The 21672-nt window shown below is 43.9% G+C and overlaps 1 protein-coding gene across 6 annotated transcripts in view; it reads right to left on the bottom strand.

Moving 5' to 3' along the window:
- The window catches only part of TMEM241 (transmembrane protein 241), a 116873-nt gene that overhangs the window by 34071 nt on the left and 61130 nt on the right, over positions 1-21672 (bottom strand). For 4 of the 6 annotated variants that reach the window (XM_032859766.1, XM_032859765.1, XM_032859769.1 and 1 more), the window contains 4 exons: positions 20918-20953; positions 19399-19433; positions 10631-10700; positions 6825-6918 (listed from right to left, as the gene is read on the bottom strand). In XM_032859766.1, coding sequence (XP_032715657.1) covers positions 6825-6918; positions 10631-10700; positions 19399-19433; positions 20918-20953 — 235 coding nt within the window. Of the gene's footprint in view, positions 1-6824; positions 6919-10630; positions 10701-13132; positions 13261-19398; positions 19434-20917; positions 20954-21672 lie in introns of those variants that run through there. The other 2 variants (XR_004382919.1, XM_032859767.1) reach the window with 2 other exon arrangements.

Genomic DNA, 21672 nt, shown 5'->3' with positions numbered 1-21672 from the left:
CTCTCCAGCTCCAAACACATTGTTGTAAGTGGCAAGATATCATTTTTTATGCCTGAGTAATATCCCATTTTATATATATATATATATATATACATATATATATATATATAGTCAACCTCTTTTGACCATTTTTTTGTTTTTTATTTTTTAAAAAAGATTTATTTATTTGAGAGAGAGAGAAAGAGAATGTGCAGGGAAGATGGACAGTGGGAGAAAGGGACTGAGTCTTAAGCAGACTCCAAGATGACCAGGGAGCCTGATAAGGGGCTCGATCTCATGATCCTGAGATCACAACCTGAGCCAAAACCAAGAATTGAAAGTCTAACCAAATGTGCCACCGAGGTGCCCCTGATCATTTTTTAATTGGGTTTTATGTAGTCTCATTAAAGTGTAAGAATTCCTTAGACATTTCAGAAACAAGTCCTTAATCAGATATATAATTTATAAATCTTTTCTCCTAGGCTATGTCTTTTCATTTTCTTAACAGTGTCTTTTGACCATTAATTTGATTGTAAAATATTTTAATTTAAAAGAAGTCTAATTTATCAATTACTTTGCGGCTTATGTTTTTGGTGTCATATCTAAGAACTCTTGGCTTAAACCAAGGTCAGTTACATTTCTTCCTGTGTTTTCTTCTAAGAGTTTTCTAGTTTTAGTGCCTACATTTAGGTTCACGATCCATGGCTGAGTTGACGATGTGAGATGAGGGTCTAAGTACCTTTTTTTGGCATATAGATATTTGATTGTTCCAGCACCATTTGTTGTAAAGAAAATCCTTTCCCTGTTCAATTGCCTTGGCACCTATATTGAAAGTCAACAGACCGTAAATCCCTCTCCTTATGCCAATACCATAATGTCTGGATGATTCTAGATTTACAGTGAGTTTTCCACCCCAACCTTTTCTTTTTCAAAACTGTTTTGGCTAGCATCTCCAAATACACTTTAGGATCAGTTTGTGAATTCATAAAAAAAAGTGATTTCTGGGATTTTGACAGGAATTACATTGAATCTATTGATCGACTTAGGAAGAATTTCCATCTTACCAACATTGAGTCTCTCCATTTATTGAGATCTTCTTACAATTCCCTTAGAGAGATTTTACAGTTTTCAGTCTTGAACTTCTTTAAGTCCCTATGTATTATTTGTAATGCTATTATGAATAGACTTGTTTTCCTAATTTCATTTTTACGAACATGACTGTTCATTACTAATACATAAGACTACAATTGATTTTTGTACATTGATCTTGTATTCTGAGGCCTTGATAAATTTTTTATTAGTTCAATTAATGTTTTTCTAGATTTCTTAGGATTTTCTACATCTAGGAGAATGTCATCTGTGAATATAATTCAATTTCTTTCTAACCTGGATGCCCCCCCCCTTTTTTTGGTCTTATTGCACTGCTTAATAGAAGTGGTGAGCACAAACATTCTTATGCTGTTCCCAATCTTAGAGGGAAAGTCTTTCACCATTTGCTGTCTTGTTAACTATAGGTTTTTCACATATGTCTTTTATCAGGTTAAGAAGATTCCCTTCTATTACTAGTGTGTTCAAAGTTTTTATCATGAATGGACATAGGATTTTATTAAGTGATTTTTCTGCATCTATTGACGTGGCTGCATTTTTTTAATCTTTATTCTATAAATATAATATATTATATTAATTTTCATTTGTTAAACCAACTTTGTATTCTTGATAAGTATCACTTGATAATGGTATAAAATTCTTTTTATATGTTGCCATATTTGGTTTGTTACTATTTTGCTCAAGATCTGTGTTCATGAAGAATATTGGTCTATAGTTTTCTTACTATTTTCTTTTGTCTGGAGTTAGTATCCAGGTAACTCACCTTATAGAATAAATTGGGTGATATTCTCTTTCCTCTGCTTTCTAAAAGAATTTGTAAAGAAAAAATATTTCATTTAAAAATATTTGATAGAATTCATCAGCAAAGCCTATTGGGTCTGAGCTTTTCTGTGTGGAAAGATTTTTAATTACTACTGACATTTATTTACTTGTTAGAGGAGTTTTTTCGGATTTTCTATTTATTCTTGAGTCAATTTTCCCAGTTTGTACCTTCTGGGAATTTGTCCATTTCTCTAAACTGTCTGATTTGCTGGCATAATATGAATGAAGAAAGTTACTCATAATAAATAATAAGAAAGTTACTCATAATAAATACTTTTAGTTTCTGTAGAATCAGTAGTGAATGTTCCTCATTTCATTTCTAATCTTAATAAATAGAATCTTCTTTCTCATTTACCTAGTCATTCTGGCTACAGACTTGTCAATTTTGTTGCTGTTTTCAGGGAACCAACACTGATTTTCCTTGTTTTTCTGTTTTGTATTTCATTAATTTCTACTTTTTAAATTTTTTTTTAAAGATTTTTATTTATTTATTTGACACACAGAGAGAGAGATCACAAATAGGCAGAAAGGCAGGCAGAGAGAGGGGGAAGCAGGCTCCCTGCTGAGCAGAGAGCCCAATGCGGGGCTCGATCCCAGGACGCTGAGATCATGATCTGAGCTGAAGGCATAGGCTTAACCCACTGAGCCACCCACATGTCCCTAATTTCTACTTTAAACTTTAACATATCCTTCCTACTGCTTGCTATGGGTTTAATTTGCTCTTTTTCTAGTTTCTTAAGGTAGAAGCTCAGATTACAATTTGAGACTTTTCTTTTTTCTGATAGGGGTGTTTACAGCTATGAATTTCCCTCTGACTACTACTTTATAATTGTAGCCCATAAATTTTGACATATTGTGTGGTTTTATTTTCATTTGGTTCAAAATACTTTTATTTTCCCTTGTGACATCATCTTTGCCCCATGAGCTATTTAGAGGTATGTTATTTAATTTCCAAATAAATGGGGTATTTTCCTAGATTTTTATTCTGTTGTAAATTTCTGATATAATTCTACTGTGGCCAAAGAACATAGTCTACATTATTTCAATCTTTTTTAAATTTACTGAGGCTTGTTCTGTGACCCAAGCATAATATCTATCCTGAAGAAAGTGTCACGTGTGTTTGAGAAGAATGTGTTCTCTGCAGTCAATGGGTAGAGTAGCACATGTTCGTTATGACAAGCTCGTTGATAGTATTGTTCAAGTCATCTGTAGCTTCTATATCCTTGCTTTTCTACCACCTTTGAGAGTGCAGGATTGGCATCTCTATTATTGTTGAATAATTTATTTCTTCTTTCTATTTTGTCACTTTTTGCTTCATATATGTGGGGTGCTGTCGTTAGGTGCATACATTTATAAATGTCATTTCTTTCTAGTGTACCAATGCTTTTATCATTAATAAATGTCTTTGTTTTTCCCTAGTAATATTTCTTGTCATAAAGTCTATTTTGTCTGATTTTAATATAGTCACTCCAGCTAGCTTGCTAATAAGCTACTGTTTGCATGGTTATGTTTTTCTATCCTTTTACTTTTATCCTATTTATGTCTTTGAATCTAAGGTGTATCTTTTTTTTTTTTAATTTAATTTTTAAAGATTTTATTTATTTGTCAAAGAGAGAGAGTGCACAAGCAGGGAAAGAGAGAGAGAGTGCACAAGCAGGCAGAGGAAGAAGCAGGCTCCCCGCCAAGCAAGGAGCCCGATGTGGGACTCGATCCCAGGATCCCGGGGCTGTGACCTGAGCCAAAGGCAGGCATTTAACAGACTGAGCCACGCAGGCATCCCTAAGGTGTGTCCTTGGCAGACACCATACAGGTGCATCTTGCTTTTTTATCAAGTCTGACAATCTTTGCTTTTTGAGTGGGATATTTAGTCTGTTCACATTTAATATAACTACTGATACAGCAGCTAGCAATAAATCTCTTAGTCTTTACCTGGGAATGTCTTTATTTCTCATTCATATTTGAAGGACAGTTTTGCTATATGTAGAATTCCTGGTTGACAGATTTTTCTTTCAGCGTGTTGGATAGGTTATCCTATTGCCTTCGAGTTTCCATAGTTTTTGATAAGTCATCCACTGATCATATATTTTTTTTCTACATCAGTTTTCTCTTCCTCTGGAACTCTCGTAACACATATGTTGATATGCTTGATGTTGTCTCACAGGTCTCTGAACCTCTGTTCGTAATTCTTCAATTATTAAAAAATCTTTGCTCTTTAGATTGAATAATTTATTTTGCTCCACCTTCCAGTTCACATATTTTTCCTTCTGCCATTTAAATCTGTTATTGAGGGTGCCTGGGTGACTCAGTTGGTTAAGCAACTTCCTTCAGCTCAGGTCATCATCCCAGAGTCCCAGGATCGAGTCCCGCATCAGGCTCCCAGCTCTGCAGGGAGTCTGCTTCTCTCTCTGACCTTCTCCCGTCTCATATTCTCTGTCTCTCTTAAATAAATAAATAAAATCTTTAAAAATATATATATTTAAAAAGTAAATAAATCTGTTATTGAGTACCTCCAGGGACTTTTTCATTTCATTTCATTTTAGTTATTGTATTTCTCAACTCCAGAATTTCTACTTGGGGCTCTCTCTCTTTTTTTTTTTTTTTTTTAAATCATCTCTAGCTCTTTATTAAGAGCCTGTATTCATTGAGTCTTTCTTTTAATTTAGATCTCTAAGTGTAAATATCTGCTTTGTAGTCTTTTTCTGCTAAGTCCTACATCAGAGGACACTTAGACATAGTTCCTATTAACTGCTTTTTTCCTGTGTATGGATCATGCTTTCTTGTTTCTTTGACTGCCCCTAACTTTTTCATTTTTGAGTATTGGACATTTTAGATAATATAGGATAGCAACTTTGGATTCTGACTTTTCTCAGTGCATCATCATTGGTATTATTTTGCTTGTTTAGTAATTTCCCTGGACTAAGTCTATGAAATTAGTCTCCCATATAAGGTAGAGTTGCTAATGTCCTTTACTCAGTTTTTTCCCCCTTCTTTTTATTTTTAAGCTTTTTCTGGCTTTCTAGAAGTCATCCCCATGTCTGCATAGCTTAGTGTTCTAGCAAAGACTAGTTGGAGGTTTTATTCAAACACTTTCAGCCAGAAAGACTTCTTCTCTCTGCTTCTGACTGTGTGTGGGCTGGGGAGCACACTCAAACTTCAGGCTGAAGTTTTTCCTGTCTGCCCCAGCTTTTGCTGGCTCTCTCCCATCTCCTGCGTGTGCATGCAGGCTCTGCTGGCCAGGGACATGTGGGTGTTTTGGGCACACTCCATCTCTGCCGCTCGTGCACACAGACTACGGTCAATCTGGGACACATGGAGAGCTATCAAACCCCTGTGCTGGCTATCTCACCTCCCCCACCTACCTATTTAGTCCTCAGCTAGACCACTGGTCCATTTCTTGCCCCCAAGAGGACTGGAAACTCAAGATGGTGGAGTTACTGGCTCTTCTTACTGAGTTACCACTGACAATGGCGGCTTTAACTAAAAATACGCCAAATAGAGTATTCTGGAAGCGGCAGCAAGGCTGCTGGTTTTCACAGCCTGCCCCATCTGGTTGAAATATCACACTGACAGAGCTGGGGAGGAGTGAATGGAAGCGACCTGAGAGAAGACCGCCACAGACCGGCTCATGTTGTTCCTACCCAAAGTTTTGCAGTTTTCATGAACAAATGCTTGCTTTCTCAGTTTGTTGTATGCCTTTCGTCAATTTTTAGAGAGCTGAAATGGATATTTTTGACAATCTTTTTCCAGCTGTCCAGTTACTTTTGGGGAGGAGGATTTGTCAACCTCCTCATTCCGTCATGCTGGAAGTCAGTCTCTCAACCACTCTTTACATTTTACTGTAATTAGAGTTATTACTGCAGCTAAAAAGCAGATCTATGGAGGTGAAAATATTACTGTGAAATGTTGTTTTTGAAGAAAAATGTTTGGTTTTGTTTTCTGAGGAAAAAAAGAGATGACTAAAGGTATGACCTTAAATGATTATTTCATTAGGTTAAATTAAGAAATCTCCTTTCTCGGGACACCTGGGTGGCTCAGTCAGTTAAGCATCTGCCTTTGGCTCAGGTCATGATCCCAGGGTCCTGAGGTGGAGTCCTGCATCGGGCTCCCTGCTCAGCAGGGAGCCTGCTTCTCTCTCTCCCTCTGCCTGCTGCTCCCCTGGCTTGTGTGTGTTCTCTCTCTCTCTCTCTCCAATAAATAAATAAATTAATTTTTTTTTTAAAAAGAAGAAATCTCATTTCTCAGAAGCAGCACGTAGGGCTTTGCAACTCGACTCCTTCACACACACAAGAGAAATGAAATGCTGCGCTAGAAAAAAGTTAGTCCCAAAGTATTTCAGTCACGATTGAGCATCCCACAGGTGCTTTTTCTGCTCCTTATTTTCCCACCTCTCTATCTTATGTCTCAGCCATAATCATCAGATATACAGCGGGCATTCTTATAATAGTCTGTTGTCCAAAGGCTTCATCAAAGTCCTCCTACCTGGCCATTTGTCTGTTTTCCTTTCTCTACCATCCCTGACAGACTGAGACCTATCAAGCAAACCACATGGGCTCTGGACACCCTCACAGCCCCGAGGAAGGAAGAGAAGACCTACCTCACGTATCCAGGAATCCAGTCTCGTAAGAATTGGAGAAGACTTAGAGATTTCTGTGGGCAAAACCTCTCATGTTCAGATGGGGGAAATTAAGGCTCAGGGAAGATGAAGAGATTATCCCTTCCAGGTGTGCAATAAAGATTATGCTGATATAATAGGCAGAGGACCTTGGAAATTGTCATCAGAATGACTGAAGGTTCAGGCTCAGGGCCCATGACTGGAAGTGACTTCACGAAGATCACACATGATATCACACATGTTCCAAGAACACTGAACATCAAGGCTCCTGAGATCAATCCCCCGCCCCTTCCCTCTTTCTTACCTTAGCAAAGAAAATCCAGGCTGCACACTGCCCTGGGGCCATAAGGCTTTTCAGCTTCACTGTGCTGAGCATGAGAAAGAATCCTAACAATCCACTGGAAGGAGAAAATATTCTTTTGTTAGTGAGACTTGTCTTCCTGTAGCCAACAGCTATTTTCTCTTACATTTTACCAGTTTCTAATTACTACAGAACCTGTATTTCATCTGGGTTTTCTAGTGATCTCTGCATTTAAAAACCCAGGAAGCTCTAATTTTTTAAGGAGCTATGATAAGAGAGTTCCACTGGGTAGTGGGCAGTGGGGGAGGGAGGGAGAGAGTACAGAAACTTGGGAAGTCTCTGACTAAATCATGAAAGAAGAAAAGCGTGGTGGACGATACCTCCTGCTCCCTTCCATATTATTTCTGGAGCATAGTGCTTGCCAAGGTAGAGCTTCAACTTTTTTCAAGCAAAACAAACTGCCAGAAAAAGACTTTCGAAGCGAAACTCACCATATGGGGACAGAGGGTCTGGACCGACTCCTGGGTTCAAGGTAAGAGAATCTGAAGGGGAGGGCTGGCTCCAGGAGCAAATGTCCCCCAAACCAGGCTAAGCTACGCAGATGTAATCCTTTGGGAATGATGCCTAAGCCCACGTGTGTGACCTGAGAGACCATGCCCCATGGGGAGTTCTAGAGATCGGGAGCAGCGAGGCATTGGCACAGCAGTGGACCAGGAAGTAGTGGCCTGTGCTGGAACCACTTCTGAATGCATCACTGTGTGGTCAAGGACAAAGCGAAGGACACTCTACCAGAATGGTCACTCTTCCTTGCATTTGGAGGCTTGGCAATTGGGGAAGAGAGTGCAACAGAGAGACGCCATGATAGAGGTTGACTTCCTGTAAATATATGCACCTGGGGGCTTGAGTGTGACTTACCAGAAATCGAAAAGCAAGAGATATGACTGCAGTTGTACCCCAAACCACAGAGACAGGTCCTATGAGCTATAGCTCATTTGTACCTCAGGGTTTCAAAAGCCACCCTGTTATCTCACATTTATTATAGACACAGCTGTGGGCCCCACTCAGGTCATAAGCTCTGAGAGGGCAGGCCCCAATCTTGGGCTTCTCTGTGTTTTCCCCAACAGAGCCAAACATGGTGCCTTGGCCACAGATGTTTGACATGGTGCCTAGGACACAGATGTTTGACAGGTGTATTCAGAAGCAGGCCGGATGGAATTAAACACCTGTAAGATCAAATTTCATGGAAATGTGTGCCTTCTCTTCATTACATTAGATTAGTTCACAGCCACATTCCTGGGGCAGGACCAAGGACAGGGATGAGGGCTCCCTTGTGTATATTTCAGCCTGTTGGGCCCTGATGACCTGCAAAGTTGGTTCAGATTTGTGTCTGCCATCATGGGAGGCTGGGCAGCTATGCACGAAGATGGTCAGTCATTCACACCCAAAAAGCAAGGAGGTCTAGTGGGTAAGCAGCAGGCTAAAAACTGAGTGACCTGGGCTGTGCCCACTGACCCTCATGACCTTGACTCATCCTTCTCTTGTCCCTTTTTTCTTGCCTCAGGTTCTGTGTTGAAGCAAGAATAAGCAAAGTGGTCCTCATCCTATCTGAGGGAAATCAGACTTTTCAGAACAGAAAGCCTCCCTAGCCTATCAGCATCCATGTTTCCTGGCTCTTTCAAAGGTTCTACACTGTAAGAAGGTTCAAACTTCGCCATGAAGATCCGTTCTTGACACAAAGACAGAGAGCGATGCTGAAGGTGCCCACGGCCACTGTGAGGTTGGCAGTGGAAAATAAGGCGGCCAGCGCTCCAGGGCTCCTCCTGCTGGCGTCACCCCTGCCCCAAGGAAGGAAACAACTTTGCAGGAAAAGGGATGTGGAATCTTGCCAGAGGAAGGGCAAGATTCCACGTCCCTTTTCCCCTTAGCACAGACTCTGCTAGAAAGAGCCACTCCCATGCCTAACACGCTTGGGAAAGTATCCACGACCCCTTCCCATCCTTTGACTGGTATGACTGTGAATCATTTCCAAATTACTCATGGGTCCCTCTCTGTCTCCTTCCACACTCAGCTCTTCTACACCTCACCACAGAGGCCGACCTTAAAAGCAATGGGAGGATCCCAGAAGTAAAAGATCGTGGGCTCCCCATTAATGTGTCTCTGGGTCATGGCTACCACCATCCCCCCCAGGCCTCCATGACTCCTTCTGAGTTCCTCCAGGGCCTCCGAAGGTGACAACACTTAGTCTGAGATATGGAAGTAGATGAATCGTAAGATGACAGGAAAACGGATACACACTGCAACCGGGTGGGAGTGGGGAGAACATAATAGTTTCATATCAATTCAAGCAAAGATTCCCAAATCTTTTAAGTAAAACCCTGATTGTTCATGCTGGGTTGTAAGAAAGATGCAGATTAAAAGGGGCAGAAATGGGGCCAGACTATCACCCTACAAAGCCAGCATCACCAGGCTAGGAACCGTGTTGCTGTTTCAACGAACCGCATGGCGGTTGCCCTCCCCTCTGCACTGTGTTTGCTGGTGCTGCCAGAAGACCGGACCCAGAGAGAAACAAGTCCACGGACATGGGAGCAGCACGAACACTCACGCCACCTGATCCCAGCTAATGGGCAGCTGACAAGGTCTGACCAAACTGATAGGAACTGGAAAGATGAATTCTGTCAGTATTTTCCTGAAAGTTAGCTGAGGATGACAAGTAAGTCATTCTGAGGCTCAAAGGCAAAAGCAAACTGTACAATATTGATTTTTGTTGTTGTTGTTCTAACACACCCCTATCAGAAACAGGACATAGCCGCACACCAGCTCCTAGTCTCTGCAAGGAATCCCTGCCTCACAAGGTACAAGCTTTTACATGTGAAGTGGTCTAGCTTAGCCATCGCTCATGGTCTATGGACACTTGAGCTAATTACAGTCAAGCTGAGAAGGACAGTAACGGCCATCGTCTCCCGGGCCAGGCGAGGTGCTCAGGGTTTACTCGCCTTATTTAGTATATGCGATCACCGGGAGTGATACTATCTTTCCACTTTACAGATGAGGAAACTCAGCCAAGGCTTGGGAGAATGACAGCTCACCCAAAGAACAAACACACTAGCAAGCAGCAAGGCTGGCATCCAACCCAACACTGGGCTTCCCCCCCAGCAGAACCCATACCGCGTGGCTATCCAGCCTTTCCATTTCTCAGCAGGAGAAAGTCAAGCAACATGGGACTCATGGCAAAAAAGTAGGGAGAGGGCAGGTCTGAACTCCATCTATACGTACCCATCCTACTGGGATGTACCACCCAAGGCCACATACTTTGTCATCTAGATGTCTCCCCGTCACTGGCTTCCAAAACCTGTTTCTCAGGGTCTTAGGATTCAGTCAAGGTTTTGGGGAGGCCGCCCTTTAGGGACAAGGCAAGGGCCACAGAGGAAGCTGAGCGGGTGTAATTCTGGCCCCAAATCCTCCCTTGAACTGAATCTGATGCATCATTTTATACACTGAAGTGCTGTTTAGGAATGGCTTGTGGAGAGAAAAACAGTGCAGGGTTCTCAGCTCTTCTGCAAGTTTGGAAAGCATTGCTCTGGCCAAGGAACTTCCACAGAACATAGGTCCTCCAGGCCCCAATCCAGCCCTGAGCACCTAAGGACGTTGATGACAACCCGTGGATGACTGAGGGGGCTGCTTCCTGCCTGGCCACTGCTCTCTTCTGCCCCTCATCTGGATAACTGGCTGTGACCCTGGACTTGACGAAGATACCACTAGTACAGCCCCAGACAAATTAATAGGGCCAGGGGGTTATGCATTAAGCTTACCTGGCACAGCAGCTGCCATGGAATCTGTAGAAATACAGGAACGGGAAGTCCGGGACGCTGAAGAGGTCACCTGAGAGTCACAGCAAGGGTGAGACAATGGCCTCCACACACCCTACCCCCAGTTGCCCCGGGACACACAGGTGAGGTCTTTAGCACAGCAGCCATCGGAGCACTGAGCCGCCCGGCACTGAATTCCCTCTGCCATTCCCAGTGTTTCTGTGTTAATGGCTTAAATCATCTTAAAATAAGCGTGATGATTGTAAAGCCCGTTTAGCATGAGTTTGCCCTGCGTGGGCCCGTACGCTAAAGGCTCTACATACAACGTCTCTTTTAGTCCTTGCGCTAACTCTCTGGTGTTCCAAGTTCCCCATTCAGTTGGTGGTCAGAGAAGTTAAGGATGTGTCTAGGACTGCTCAACTCTTGAACCGGGAAGCCAGAATGTGCACCCAGTCACTCCAAACCCTAGTCTTTCCTCATCACCTGGTGGCCATCCCTGCCCAAGGCAGAGTGTAGGACGAAAAGAATCTTAAAAAAAAAAAAAATTGGTCTATTCTTTTCTGCCTTATGTCTAAAAAAAGATTGGGAATGCATGCCTCTGACATCTTTTTCTCATTCTGTGTTTAATTACTGCACAGACGGCAGAGGGGCCAGACCAACCGTGCTTACTCATTTGGGTTTAAGGTCCAAAGGGTACATTTATTTCTAGTGAAGTAAGTTCATTCTTTTAGTTCCACTTGGTGCAAGAGGAAATAATCACACGTATTGGCCGCTTCCCTCTCTGGAATGTGAACTTGGTCACAAACAAGAAGTCAAGAGATTAAAAAAGCAGAAAGCCTTCCAAAAATGTCCAGAGAAAAGGAATTAAGCCTTTCCACAGCGGAGAGCCTCATCCTCCCGAAGCTGGAGTTTCTGAGACTCGAGAGGAGCCAGACCTTCAGACCCCCGGGCCTCGGTCTGTCGCTCAGATTTGGATGGAGTGGAGCAAGAAAGGCAATCTTCCTAAGGACACAGCACGTTAGGTGCTCAGTGTAACAACTTAGAGACAGTCATTCATTCACTGCTGCCTTCAATCAAGAGTTTCAGAACAAGACACAAGGGGCTGCTACACTTCCTTAGAGACCGAACCAATTTCAAATAATTCAACCACTGCTTGGGAAGGAAAGTCCTGAATTCTGTTTCCCTAGAGGGTTTTTTGGTTTTGTTTTTGTTTTTTTATCACCACTATGGTTTGTTTTTGTTTTTGTTTTTGTTTTTTTCGTTTGTACATATGTGTGTGCTTAACGACAAAGGGGAGGGTCTTCTGGGATCTGGTTTTTGTGTAGCCCAACAAGAGGTTCAGAGCACTCGCTTTCTTCCTGCCACAACTCCCCTGAAGGCTTCCATGGTCCCCGTGGCCAGCGCTGGTGGAGGGGCTTTGCAAATGACATCATCGGGCTCGGGGCGTGAAGAGCATGATTTCTGTGGGGGTCCTTTTCCACGCAGAAGTGACAGCGAGGCAACTGGGGGCACCCCAGCCCCAGAGGGCGGCCAGAGCATCCCTGTGCAGGCGGGCAAAGCGACAGTCTATGCAGGGCTTTGCTCTGCCTCTCTGGCAGCTGTGGTTCTTGGCCCCCTTCCAGCTTCCCTTTCAGTGTGAGGGACATGGCAGTGCAGTGGTGTGGTGATGAGGAAGGGCGGAGAGGAGATAAGTTGAGTGCAGGGCCTCAAGACTCCTCGGGCGCTGCTTCTCTTGGCACCCAGGCTCCCAATGGCACGGGGTTCGCTGTGCACTGGCAGCCTGCCCAGCCCCTACTCCCCTCATACCCATGGTGTTAGGACCAACCCCGGCCTCGGCCGAGCGCTACTGAACCAGCAGCTCCTGAAAGCACCCAACTCCCCTTGCTTCCTCTGCAGAGAATGCTCCCCTAATTGGCTCTGCTGGTCCTTAATTTCAAATGTGCCCCAAATGCTTCCCCTCTGATGCCATCAGCCTGGCTCCTCTTTTCCCCCAGTTCTTCAACAAGCAAGAGACACACCACCTCCACCCAGCAGAGGTTAATGACCGCGCTACAGAGGGCCCTGACGATGAGACAGCGTGGGGCTGGCCAGCCCAAACTCGTGACAACGACCTCCAGGGACCTGGAAAATTGGTAAAGGTGCTCAAAAGACAACGCCCCTGCACCAGCTATCACGGAAGGCACAATTTCAGCATAAATTATGTAGCATATTCGTTTCAGGTGGACAGATAGTGACCAAACACTTCCAGACACTGCCCAGTGCTCGTCACAGCATGACCCAGTGCTTTTGTGGGCCACGGTTAAAATTCTGCTGACTTCAGACTGAGGGAGTGAATCCAATTTCTCTATCAGAGCATGAAACAGCCACAGGGAAAAGTGTGGTCCCATCTTACCACATTCAAGACTAACAGATATTTGAACATCAAGAGAACTTCCTCTCATCAGATTTTAGCCCTGGGAACTGGCAGAAAATGGAAGGTCGGGTCCAAGAAGTAATCAGTGCTACTTGCTTTGTCTCACACATAAGCAATAGGCACACCAGGCAATAAGGTCATTTCTGGGTCCGGTTCCTGTGGGTCTCTCTGCTCTCTGGGCTCTTGAAATCCTCCCTCTTGAACACACAACAGAGGGGGCCTGATACAAAGACGAAATGCAAACTTTCAAACAGAAGAAGAACTTCTCTTCTCCACTAGTGCTTAAAATGGTCCAAGGGGAAGCAAGGTTCTTGAAGCCTCTGCGTGAATCATGAGGTTGAATGACAAGAGGGGAAGGTGGATTCCATCCACCAAGGAGCAAACGCAGTACCCGAAGTGGGCAATGTGGCAGGGTCTACACTCCAGATAAAGAAAACCATCTACCTGATCCCTACCACCGTCTCCAGTGTACTCGCAAGGTTGGGACCCAAAGGGCCATATCTGTAACTACAGAAGCACTTTTCTTTCCAGGCACTCAGGAATGAGTGAGAAGGGTAGCTCAGTCAAGGGCATTATCAAGAGACCAAGCAGACTAGCTAAAATAAGACTAAACACCAAATATTAGTGACAATGTGGAGGAACTGGAACTCTATGACATTGCTGAGTAGGAGTGTAAAATGGTAGAAACACTTCAGAAAACTGGCACTCTCTTAAAAGTTAAATGTACATCTATTCTAAGACACAGAAATTCTATTCCTAGGTATTTATCCAAGAGACATGAAAATATAAGTCCACAAAAAAGTCTTGTATAAGAACGTCCGTGGGGGGAAGGCACCTGGCTGGCTCAGTAGGGAGAATGTGTGACTTGATCTCAGGGTTGTAGGTTCGAGTCCCACATTGGGTGTACAGATTACTTAAAAATAAAATCTTTAAAAAGAAATTGAAACAAGAGTGTTCATGGAAGCTTTATTCATAATAGCCAAAAACCAGAAACCGTGCAAGCAAGCATCAGCAGGCAGATGGATAAACAAAAGGCGTGATGTTCACACACTAGCGCCCTCCTTAGTAATAAAAGGGAATCGGTTAGTGAAACGTACACAACCTAGATAAATCTCAAAATGCTACACTGAAGAAAGAGCCAGACACAAAGGAACACTCTCTGTGTGTTTCCATTTATATGAGGCTCCAGGATAAACAGAAATCAGATCTGTGGTGGCTGGGGTGGTGGTAATGAGGAAGGGGCAGGAGGAAACTTTCTATAGTAACAGAAATGCTCTATATCTTCATGGGAGTATAAGCTACACAGGTGTATACCTTTGTCAAAGTTGATCGACATAAGATAGGTGCATTTCATATACATAAATTATACCTCAATTTTTTTGAGAGAGACAGTGTCCACATGCAAGCGGGGTAGGGGTGGGGCACAGGAAGAGGTAGAAAGAGAATCTGAAGCTGACTCCATGCTCAGTGTGGAGCCTGACACAGAACTCGATCTCACGACCCTGAGGTCATGACCTGAGCTGAAACCAAGAGTTGGACACTTAACCAGCTGAGCCACCCTGGCGCCCCTATACCTCAATTTTTTAATGCTTCAAAAGTACTACTAAATAATTAAGATACAAGTGAAAAAAAAGAAGAGGTGAAAAGAAATGGAAAGGAACAAAGCCCTGCTTTAAAATATTAGCAACTGTGGAGCACCTGGTGGGCTCAGAGCATGTAACTCCTGATCTCGGAGTTGTGAATTTGAACCCCACATTGGGTGTAGAGATTAAATAAATAAAACTTTAAAAATTTTTAAAAAATAAAAGTGCCACCAACTGTTAACAGATCCTTTGTAAAAACACTGCACCCACGAGCCCTGAGGGCTTACTGTATCTTAACTGGTGCAGGTGTGGGGACTCAGGGATATGCTTTCCCTGATTATGCAGGTATGGGGACTCAGGGATATTCCTTCCCTGATACTCAGGCCCTGCTGGGGACATTCTAGATGGAAAGTGTAATAACCAGGTGGTAAAGAATAAAGGATCGCTCTAACTTAAAAACAGGCTAGACTATCCATGGGTCCAATGAGAAAGGTAACAAATTAGAAGGAACTAGAGCTGTCCCACCACAGCAGTCCTTGAAGACTTCTGGAGGCGAGAGATTTTTCTCCAGTGTTTTATTTGCTTAAACTTTGTAATCAGTTGTATACTGTTATGAGAAAACATTATCAGGACCCATCAAAGAGTTGAGGGTAATTGACCTAGGTTTATAAAGCTGAGAAAATAGGGGTGCCTCGGTGGCTCAGTGGGTTAAAGCCTCTGCCTTCGGCTCAGGTCATGATCCCAGGGTCCTGGGATCAAGCCCCGCATCGGGCTCTCTACTCGGTGGGGAGCATGCTTCCTCCTCTCTCTCTCTCTCTCTCTCTCTCTGCCTGCCTCTCTGCCTACTTGTGATCTCTCTCTCTCTGTGTCAAATAAAATCTTTAAAAATAAACAAACAAATAAATAAATAAATAAAAGGTGAGAAAATGGACTCCCCAGTACTCTTCTAGATTCTGAGAGTCCATCATCTCAAATTTCTACCTTAATTATCTATCTGCCTTAGTGATCCACTCTACCCAACAAATACAACCATTTTACTGTTCCTGAGTGCTTTTTTAAGCAAAAAGCCACTGCTTACAGTTGCTCAGGTTGTGCACTGCACAACATCAAAGCAGAGCACTATTTAGCTAGACCAAGATTGTTATGTGGCAGCCCTGAGAGTTTCTAAAAGTTAAAGTTAATCAAAATCTAGACAGTCTCTTTTCAGGTGGATTTCACAAGTATCTTCCCTATTCTAGTCAGGATTGTTTTGCTACTCAACATTCCTGATCCAAGCAAGCCCATAAGGACCAGCCCGTTGATAGTAAGGTTTCAAGTCATTGGCACCCCACTGATCAGAGGCAAAAAGAAAAACACTGATATATTTCTTTAAGGCCCCTTGGCGTACAATTTCTAGAAGTTCTAAGAAAGCAACAAACGGGATCACAGTGACCACACGCAGAGCACCTTCATACACAAAGAAGTAGGTGAAATTTTACAGTGTTTCCTTGGGATGCTCGTGGGTTAGAAGCTGGACTTGGTGTTGGGATAGATGGAAATCTTCAGCTTCTTCTGGAAGGCAGCCACCAGCTTGTACAGAACCCCATACCCACGTGGTTTCAGCAGGGCCTCAAAGCAGGTCAAAGCAGGTCCAATACTGGACCCTGCTATTGAGGCCTGAAGGCCTCCTGAACCCTACAGCTTTGGGGCATCCTTTCACTGGGGAGCCTCAGCCACCTACAGCAAGAGGCCAAGCAAGAAGCCAAGACCACCTCGTCTGTTGCTACCAGAGTCCAGCTGGTCTTACAGGCCAGCAAGATCCTTCTCAGGAGCCCGGCTTTCTTCACCTGGCCTCTTCAGAGACAATCCCCTCAGCCACCTGAAAAACTGCAACACAGCAAACCTGCATCCAGGAGTCCCTCCGGAAAAGTGTGCCCAGTCTCTCTGATAAATCCCACAGGATTTACAACTCCCGAGCTGCCCACCACAGACCCATCAATCATTCACCAGACAAGTGATCAAAGCCTGCAGAAGGAACGGGACTAAGCATCTGATGTCCATGCCTTTTTTTTTTAATATAATCTGGAGGAAAATTAATCTTTGCAAATATCTTTTTCTGGTATAACTGAGTTTCAAATAGGTTCTCAAAATAAGAGTGATTTTTTTTTTGTTTTGTTTTTGTTTTTTTTATACTTTTTTTTTTTTTTTTGAGAGAGAGAGAAAGAGTGAAGAGGGAGCAGAGAGAGAGAAGGAAAGAGAGAATCTTAAGCAGGCTCCATGTTCAGCTTGGAGGGCAATGCAGAACTCAATCTCACAACTCTGTGATCATGACCTGAGCCAAAATCAAGAATCAGATCCCTAACCAACAAGTCACACAGGAGCCCCATAACCCCCATACATTTTTAAAAATTCAGTGGTTTGGGGGCACCTGGGTGGCTCAGTTGTTGAGCAGCTGCCTTCAGCTCAGCTCATGATCTCAGGGTCCTAGGATCGAGCCCCCCATCAGGCTCCCTGCTCAGCGGGAAGCCTGCGTCTCCCTCTCCCACCCTACTGCTTGTTCTTTCTCACGCTGTGTCTCTGTCAAATAAAGAAATAAAATCATTTTTAAAAATTCAGTAGTTTTTAGCATATTATCCGAGTTGTACAACCATCACCACTACCGAATTCCAGAACATTTCATCACCTCAAAAAGAATCAGGGGCCTATCTTAAATTACTCTTCTGCCCAGGCCATTCTATGACCATAGGCTGTTGACCACTTTGTGTGCCCAGAGAGTATATCCTTGCACTAACCTAAAAGTTTAGCAGTAACTCAAGGTGAAATGTGGGAATGGTGGCCAAACTGTATAAACTATTACTTGCATCCCTGTGCTCAGAAACTGGTAGACAAATGCCCCTCAAACCAAGAGAAGCCTGGGTGGCTCAGTCGGTTAAGTGTCTGATTCTTGATTTCCGCTCAGGTCGTGATCTCAGGGTTGTGAGTTCAAGCCCCACACTGGGCTCTGTGCTGAGCCTGGAGCCTGCTTAAGATTCTCTCTCTCCTTCTCCCTCTGCTCCCTGGCCCCTCAAATGTGTGCATGCACAGACATTCTCTCTCTCTCAAAAACAGAACAAAGTAAAAACAAAATCCAAGAGAAGCTCTCAGAGGAAATTTTTAAAAATCGTATTTAAGTATTCACTCACTCATGAGACTTTCTAATAAACCACAGGATCCCTGAAAAAAGAAGCATTTAAAAAGAAAAACCTGGGAGATGGGTCAGGACCTAAATTCCAGTCTTTCTCGGCTACTCGCCTCCCCTGCTCCACCTTGGCCACATCCCTTAACTGCTCCGGGCTTCAAGTTCCCAATTTGCAAAAGGAGGTGGCAACACGGATAATCACTAAGACTCCTTCCAGCTCTGAGAATCATGAGTAACAAAAAAACAAGCATCACCTCTTAGTTGAAAGGCAGAGTGATTTCTTTACGTGAGAATTAGTCACCCAAGTCCACCACTAATTCCACAGGAAGCAAATGAGCATGCAGCTCGAGGAGAACCAGCGAACTTTCCAAAGGCTTTGACCAAAACCGCTTTGCAAGGGGGAGGGTGCTTCGGGGGCTTGTGAGTATCTCTTGGACGGCAACCTCCTGACGGCATGAAAGAATGACAGGAGGCACGCGCCAAGGCATAGAAGCTGTGGCACAGGTGAGGGGAAATGGGTAGGGTTCACATCATGGGTTTCATACGATTTTTGTTTTGCTGAGGATAGGTTTTCAACACGAGTGTGCAGAGGGCACTCAACAGCAAACCTCATAGTCGGGAGACAGCCCCAGGCTGGGGGAATGGGCAGAAAACAGCAGGTGTGCATCACTGTGGGAAAGTATGGAGTAAGGCTCTGAGAAAAGAAATTCGAGGTATCCTCATGAGACACAGGTTCAGATGGGTCAGATACGACCAAGAAACACTGCGTCGCTACTGACAGTTTCCTTGGGAGACTAGTTCAAATAATCTGAAACAGCTAAAGGCACCAGCAGAAAGCTGTCATCGTTTTGGGCACAACGGGAGCTAGAAAGGGCTTTAGAAATAAGCCAGTTCACCTTTCTCATTTTAACTGACACTCTGAGGGCTTGGGAAATGCCTTAAGCCCCAGCAAACGGCCAACAGACATGGGTTGAAGGAGCCTGACTGATGAAATGTGCATTTCCAGCCATACCGCACGCGGATACTATTTCGTGACATTTGGCATCAACTTCAAAACCTTTCAGAGTAAAAAACCACAATGGAACAGAGTATTGTAGGCGATTCCTGAATCTGGGAAACAATTGTAAAATAATCAAGGCAGCCAACAGGGCAAAGGTAAGCTTTAAAATTTGACTTCCTTCTTCTGCAATGATGACTATCGTATGATCGCGTATGATAAAAATGTACGAAAGGATGTCAGTCGGCTGTAGGGTGAATCTGAACTTTTCCACCAAATCCTTTCCCACTAGGACTGAGGCAATTCTGGATGTTTAAAGAAGGAACTTTAGAAAAAGAGAACGTGAGCACTAGTTTATCCAGCAGATAACAAGCCTGTCTGGACAGCTGAGGCTGTACCAGATGAAAACAAAGACGACAAAATTCAAGAAGGGGTAAGAATAAATTCATGGGCAATGGATCCACAAGGGGTCATTGAGACCAGTTTCCAGCACGTGGGCCATGCCTAACGCCGGAGCTCCCATCCTGGCAGGCAAACCACGCTCTCTCACAGAATCTCCCTCAGAGATACAACCGGGTCACAGCGCTGGTTGAATGGGCCACAGAAAACAAACTGACTTACCTGTGGGATGAGACGCAAGTCCCAGAAGCACCACGCTGAAAACAGAAGAGCAGAGCAGTAAGAAGTCTTCCCCCAGCACCGAGAAAACAGCAACACGCATTTCCGCCCATTCTGCTCAGAAACAGTGAAATCTGCCTAAAAGCTGATTATCTGCAGAGAATGGTCTCACTCATCAGTGAGAGGGTGAGATCTCCTGAGATGCCTCGGTTTTGGGCAAGGGGGCTGACCATACCCTGTGATGGGCCGAGGACCCACACCCCACTCCAAGGCCAGCCGTGTAGCCTAATCTGCCAAGAGTATGCTCACCTAATCTGCCAAGAGTATGCGTAAGCTCAACAAAGCAGACTCTCAATTATAGATTGGCTGCAATCGAAAAACTAGCTGTTGAGCATGAGGTATGTGTGTTTACCATAAAATTAGTTCTGTAGAAGATAAGCTAGATTTCCCACAGAATGATCGATCTCACCCACCATGTGCCTAGAAACTACCTGGACTGATGGGCAATAGAAGCCGAAAAGGAGGAAGAGGAGGAGGAGTGTTCCTCTGACACTGGCCCTATTGGTCCTTGGTATTCTCCCATCTTCTTCTCTGGAAGCTTCTCCCGTCTCCCAGGAAGCACCCGCCCACTGCACCTTCACTTTGCCCCAGGTCACCCCAGGGTCACCTTCTTCCATCACAATTCCATGCTGCCCGGCCAGCTATCTGGCTAGAGGTTAGGAATACAACTTTTTATCCAAGGATAGGAGGGAATTTTTAAAAATTTTAATGCCAGATAACCTACGCTGGTCCTTATGCTGGCTGGACATCAGAATAGCCAACACCCTGGCTAGGCTCTCTAAGGGCAAGATCCGGGCATCAGCTGTTTTACTCCATTACACCTCTGGGTGGGCTCAAGGGCACCAGGATGGAGAACCATCAAAGTCTCTAGTCGGTGACATTATAGGCAGTGTGGAGGACAGTTTGAACAGGGAAGCCACTGTTAGTATGAAAGCGCTGCCCCCTCTCTACCCCGGGATTAATTCCTTGCACCATTTCAGTTTCTCTCAATTTCTTCCTTTGTTCTGCCCCTAAAGTGCAGGTTCTCTGATGGCTCAGAGGAGGGGCGCATGCGAAGAGGCAGGAGGAGAGGAAGGTCAGGAGAAAGGCAGCGAGAATGTTGGGTCATTCAGAAGTCGTGGGTTTGTTAGACAGGCCTTACATGTAGCTGCAAAAAACACACACACTACAGGGAGTGGGCCCTGGGAAGAAATGTCCCCTTAGCCTTACAGACTTCAGCACCTATGGGGAAAGGCATGGCCTTCTGAACTCTGGAGCCAGAAAGAGGTTCCTCTTGCCTGGTCTACGGACAGAACTACAATTTGGTTTTCTCAACTTCTAGTCATCTCACAAATTATTTAGCTTGCCTCTCTGGTGGGCACCCTGGCTCAGAACTCTCTAATCAAAATATTATTGGGAACTAAAAATCCATTAGCTCTAGAAAGATATAAGTTGTTTCTTGAAAACGTAAGTTATATTTTACCTGAACATATAGTTTAAGTACTGCTGGTCAATGTCGCTAAGGAGTTAGGAAAAAAAAAAGAGAGATAAGACATGTAAAATAACAGAAGTGTTTTACATACACAAAAGAGGCATTATATTCTAGTAAATTATATCTATGGTTAAATTTCTACATTTAAAAATTGTCAATAAATTGTATGAAGTATACTTTATATTCAAAACTTGTTCCTGGCTTGTTTTTAAAAAAACACGTCCTAGTTAATAGTTATTACAAACACTTTCACCTGTGACAGATTATCTCCTACATGTACATTTCCCACTGTGAAAGGAGAGTCAAGTCTCTCAGGCCATTGGCTGGCTCCCAGGGCCACCATATTTGACAGATAAAAATACAGGACACCCAAATAAATCTGAATCTCATATAAAGAATCGCGTTCAAGTATATTCCAAATATTGCATGGGCCATAGTTACACTAAAAAAAGGACTCACTACTTCCCTGAAATTCAAATTTAACTGGGCATTCTATATTTATCTGGCAACTTTGCTGGCTTTTTGCTACAGAAGCCCTTCACTAAAAGAACAAAAGGTGTTCTAAGGACTAAAAGTCACTGCCTCTGAGAGTATAATCTTCTTCCAGGCGTCCTTCTGCTGGCCCCAAAAACCCAGAGGCCAGGGGGCCAGTCCGGGGCCTCTGAATCTCCCAGCTGCAGGCCATCCCATGCCGGGACTCCTCTCTCTTTCACTGACATTTGTCTGTCGTCTGGTGAGTTCACTGA

Source organism: Lontra canadensis, unplaced genomic scaffold (genome assembly GCF_010015895.1).
Source record: "Lontra canadensis isolate GAN:19392208 unplaced genomic scaffold, GSC_riverotter_1.0 scaffold17, whole genome shotgun sequence".
Taxonomy (NCBI): Eukaryota; Metazoa; Chordata; class Mammalia; order Carnivora; family Mustelidae; genus Lontra; species Lontra canadensis.
This window is presented reverse-complemented; position numbering and strand designations above follow the sequence as displayed.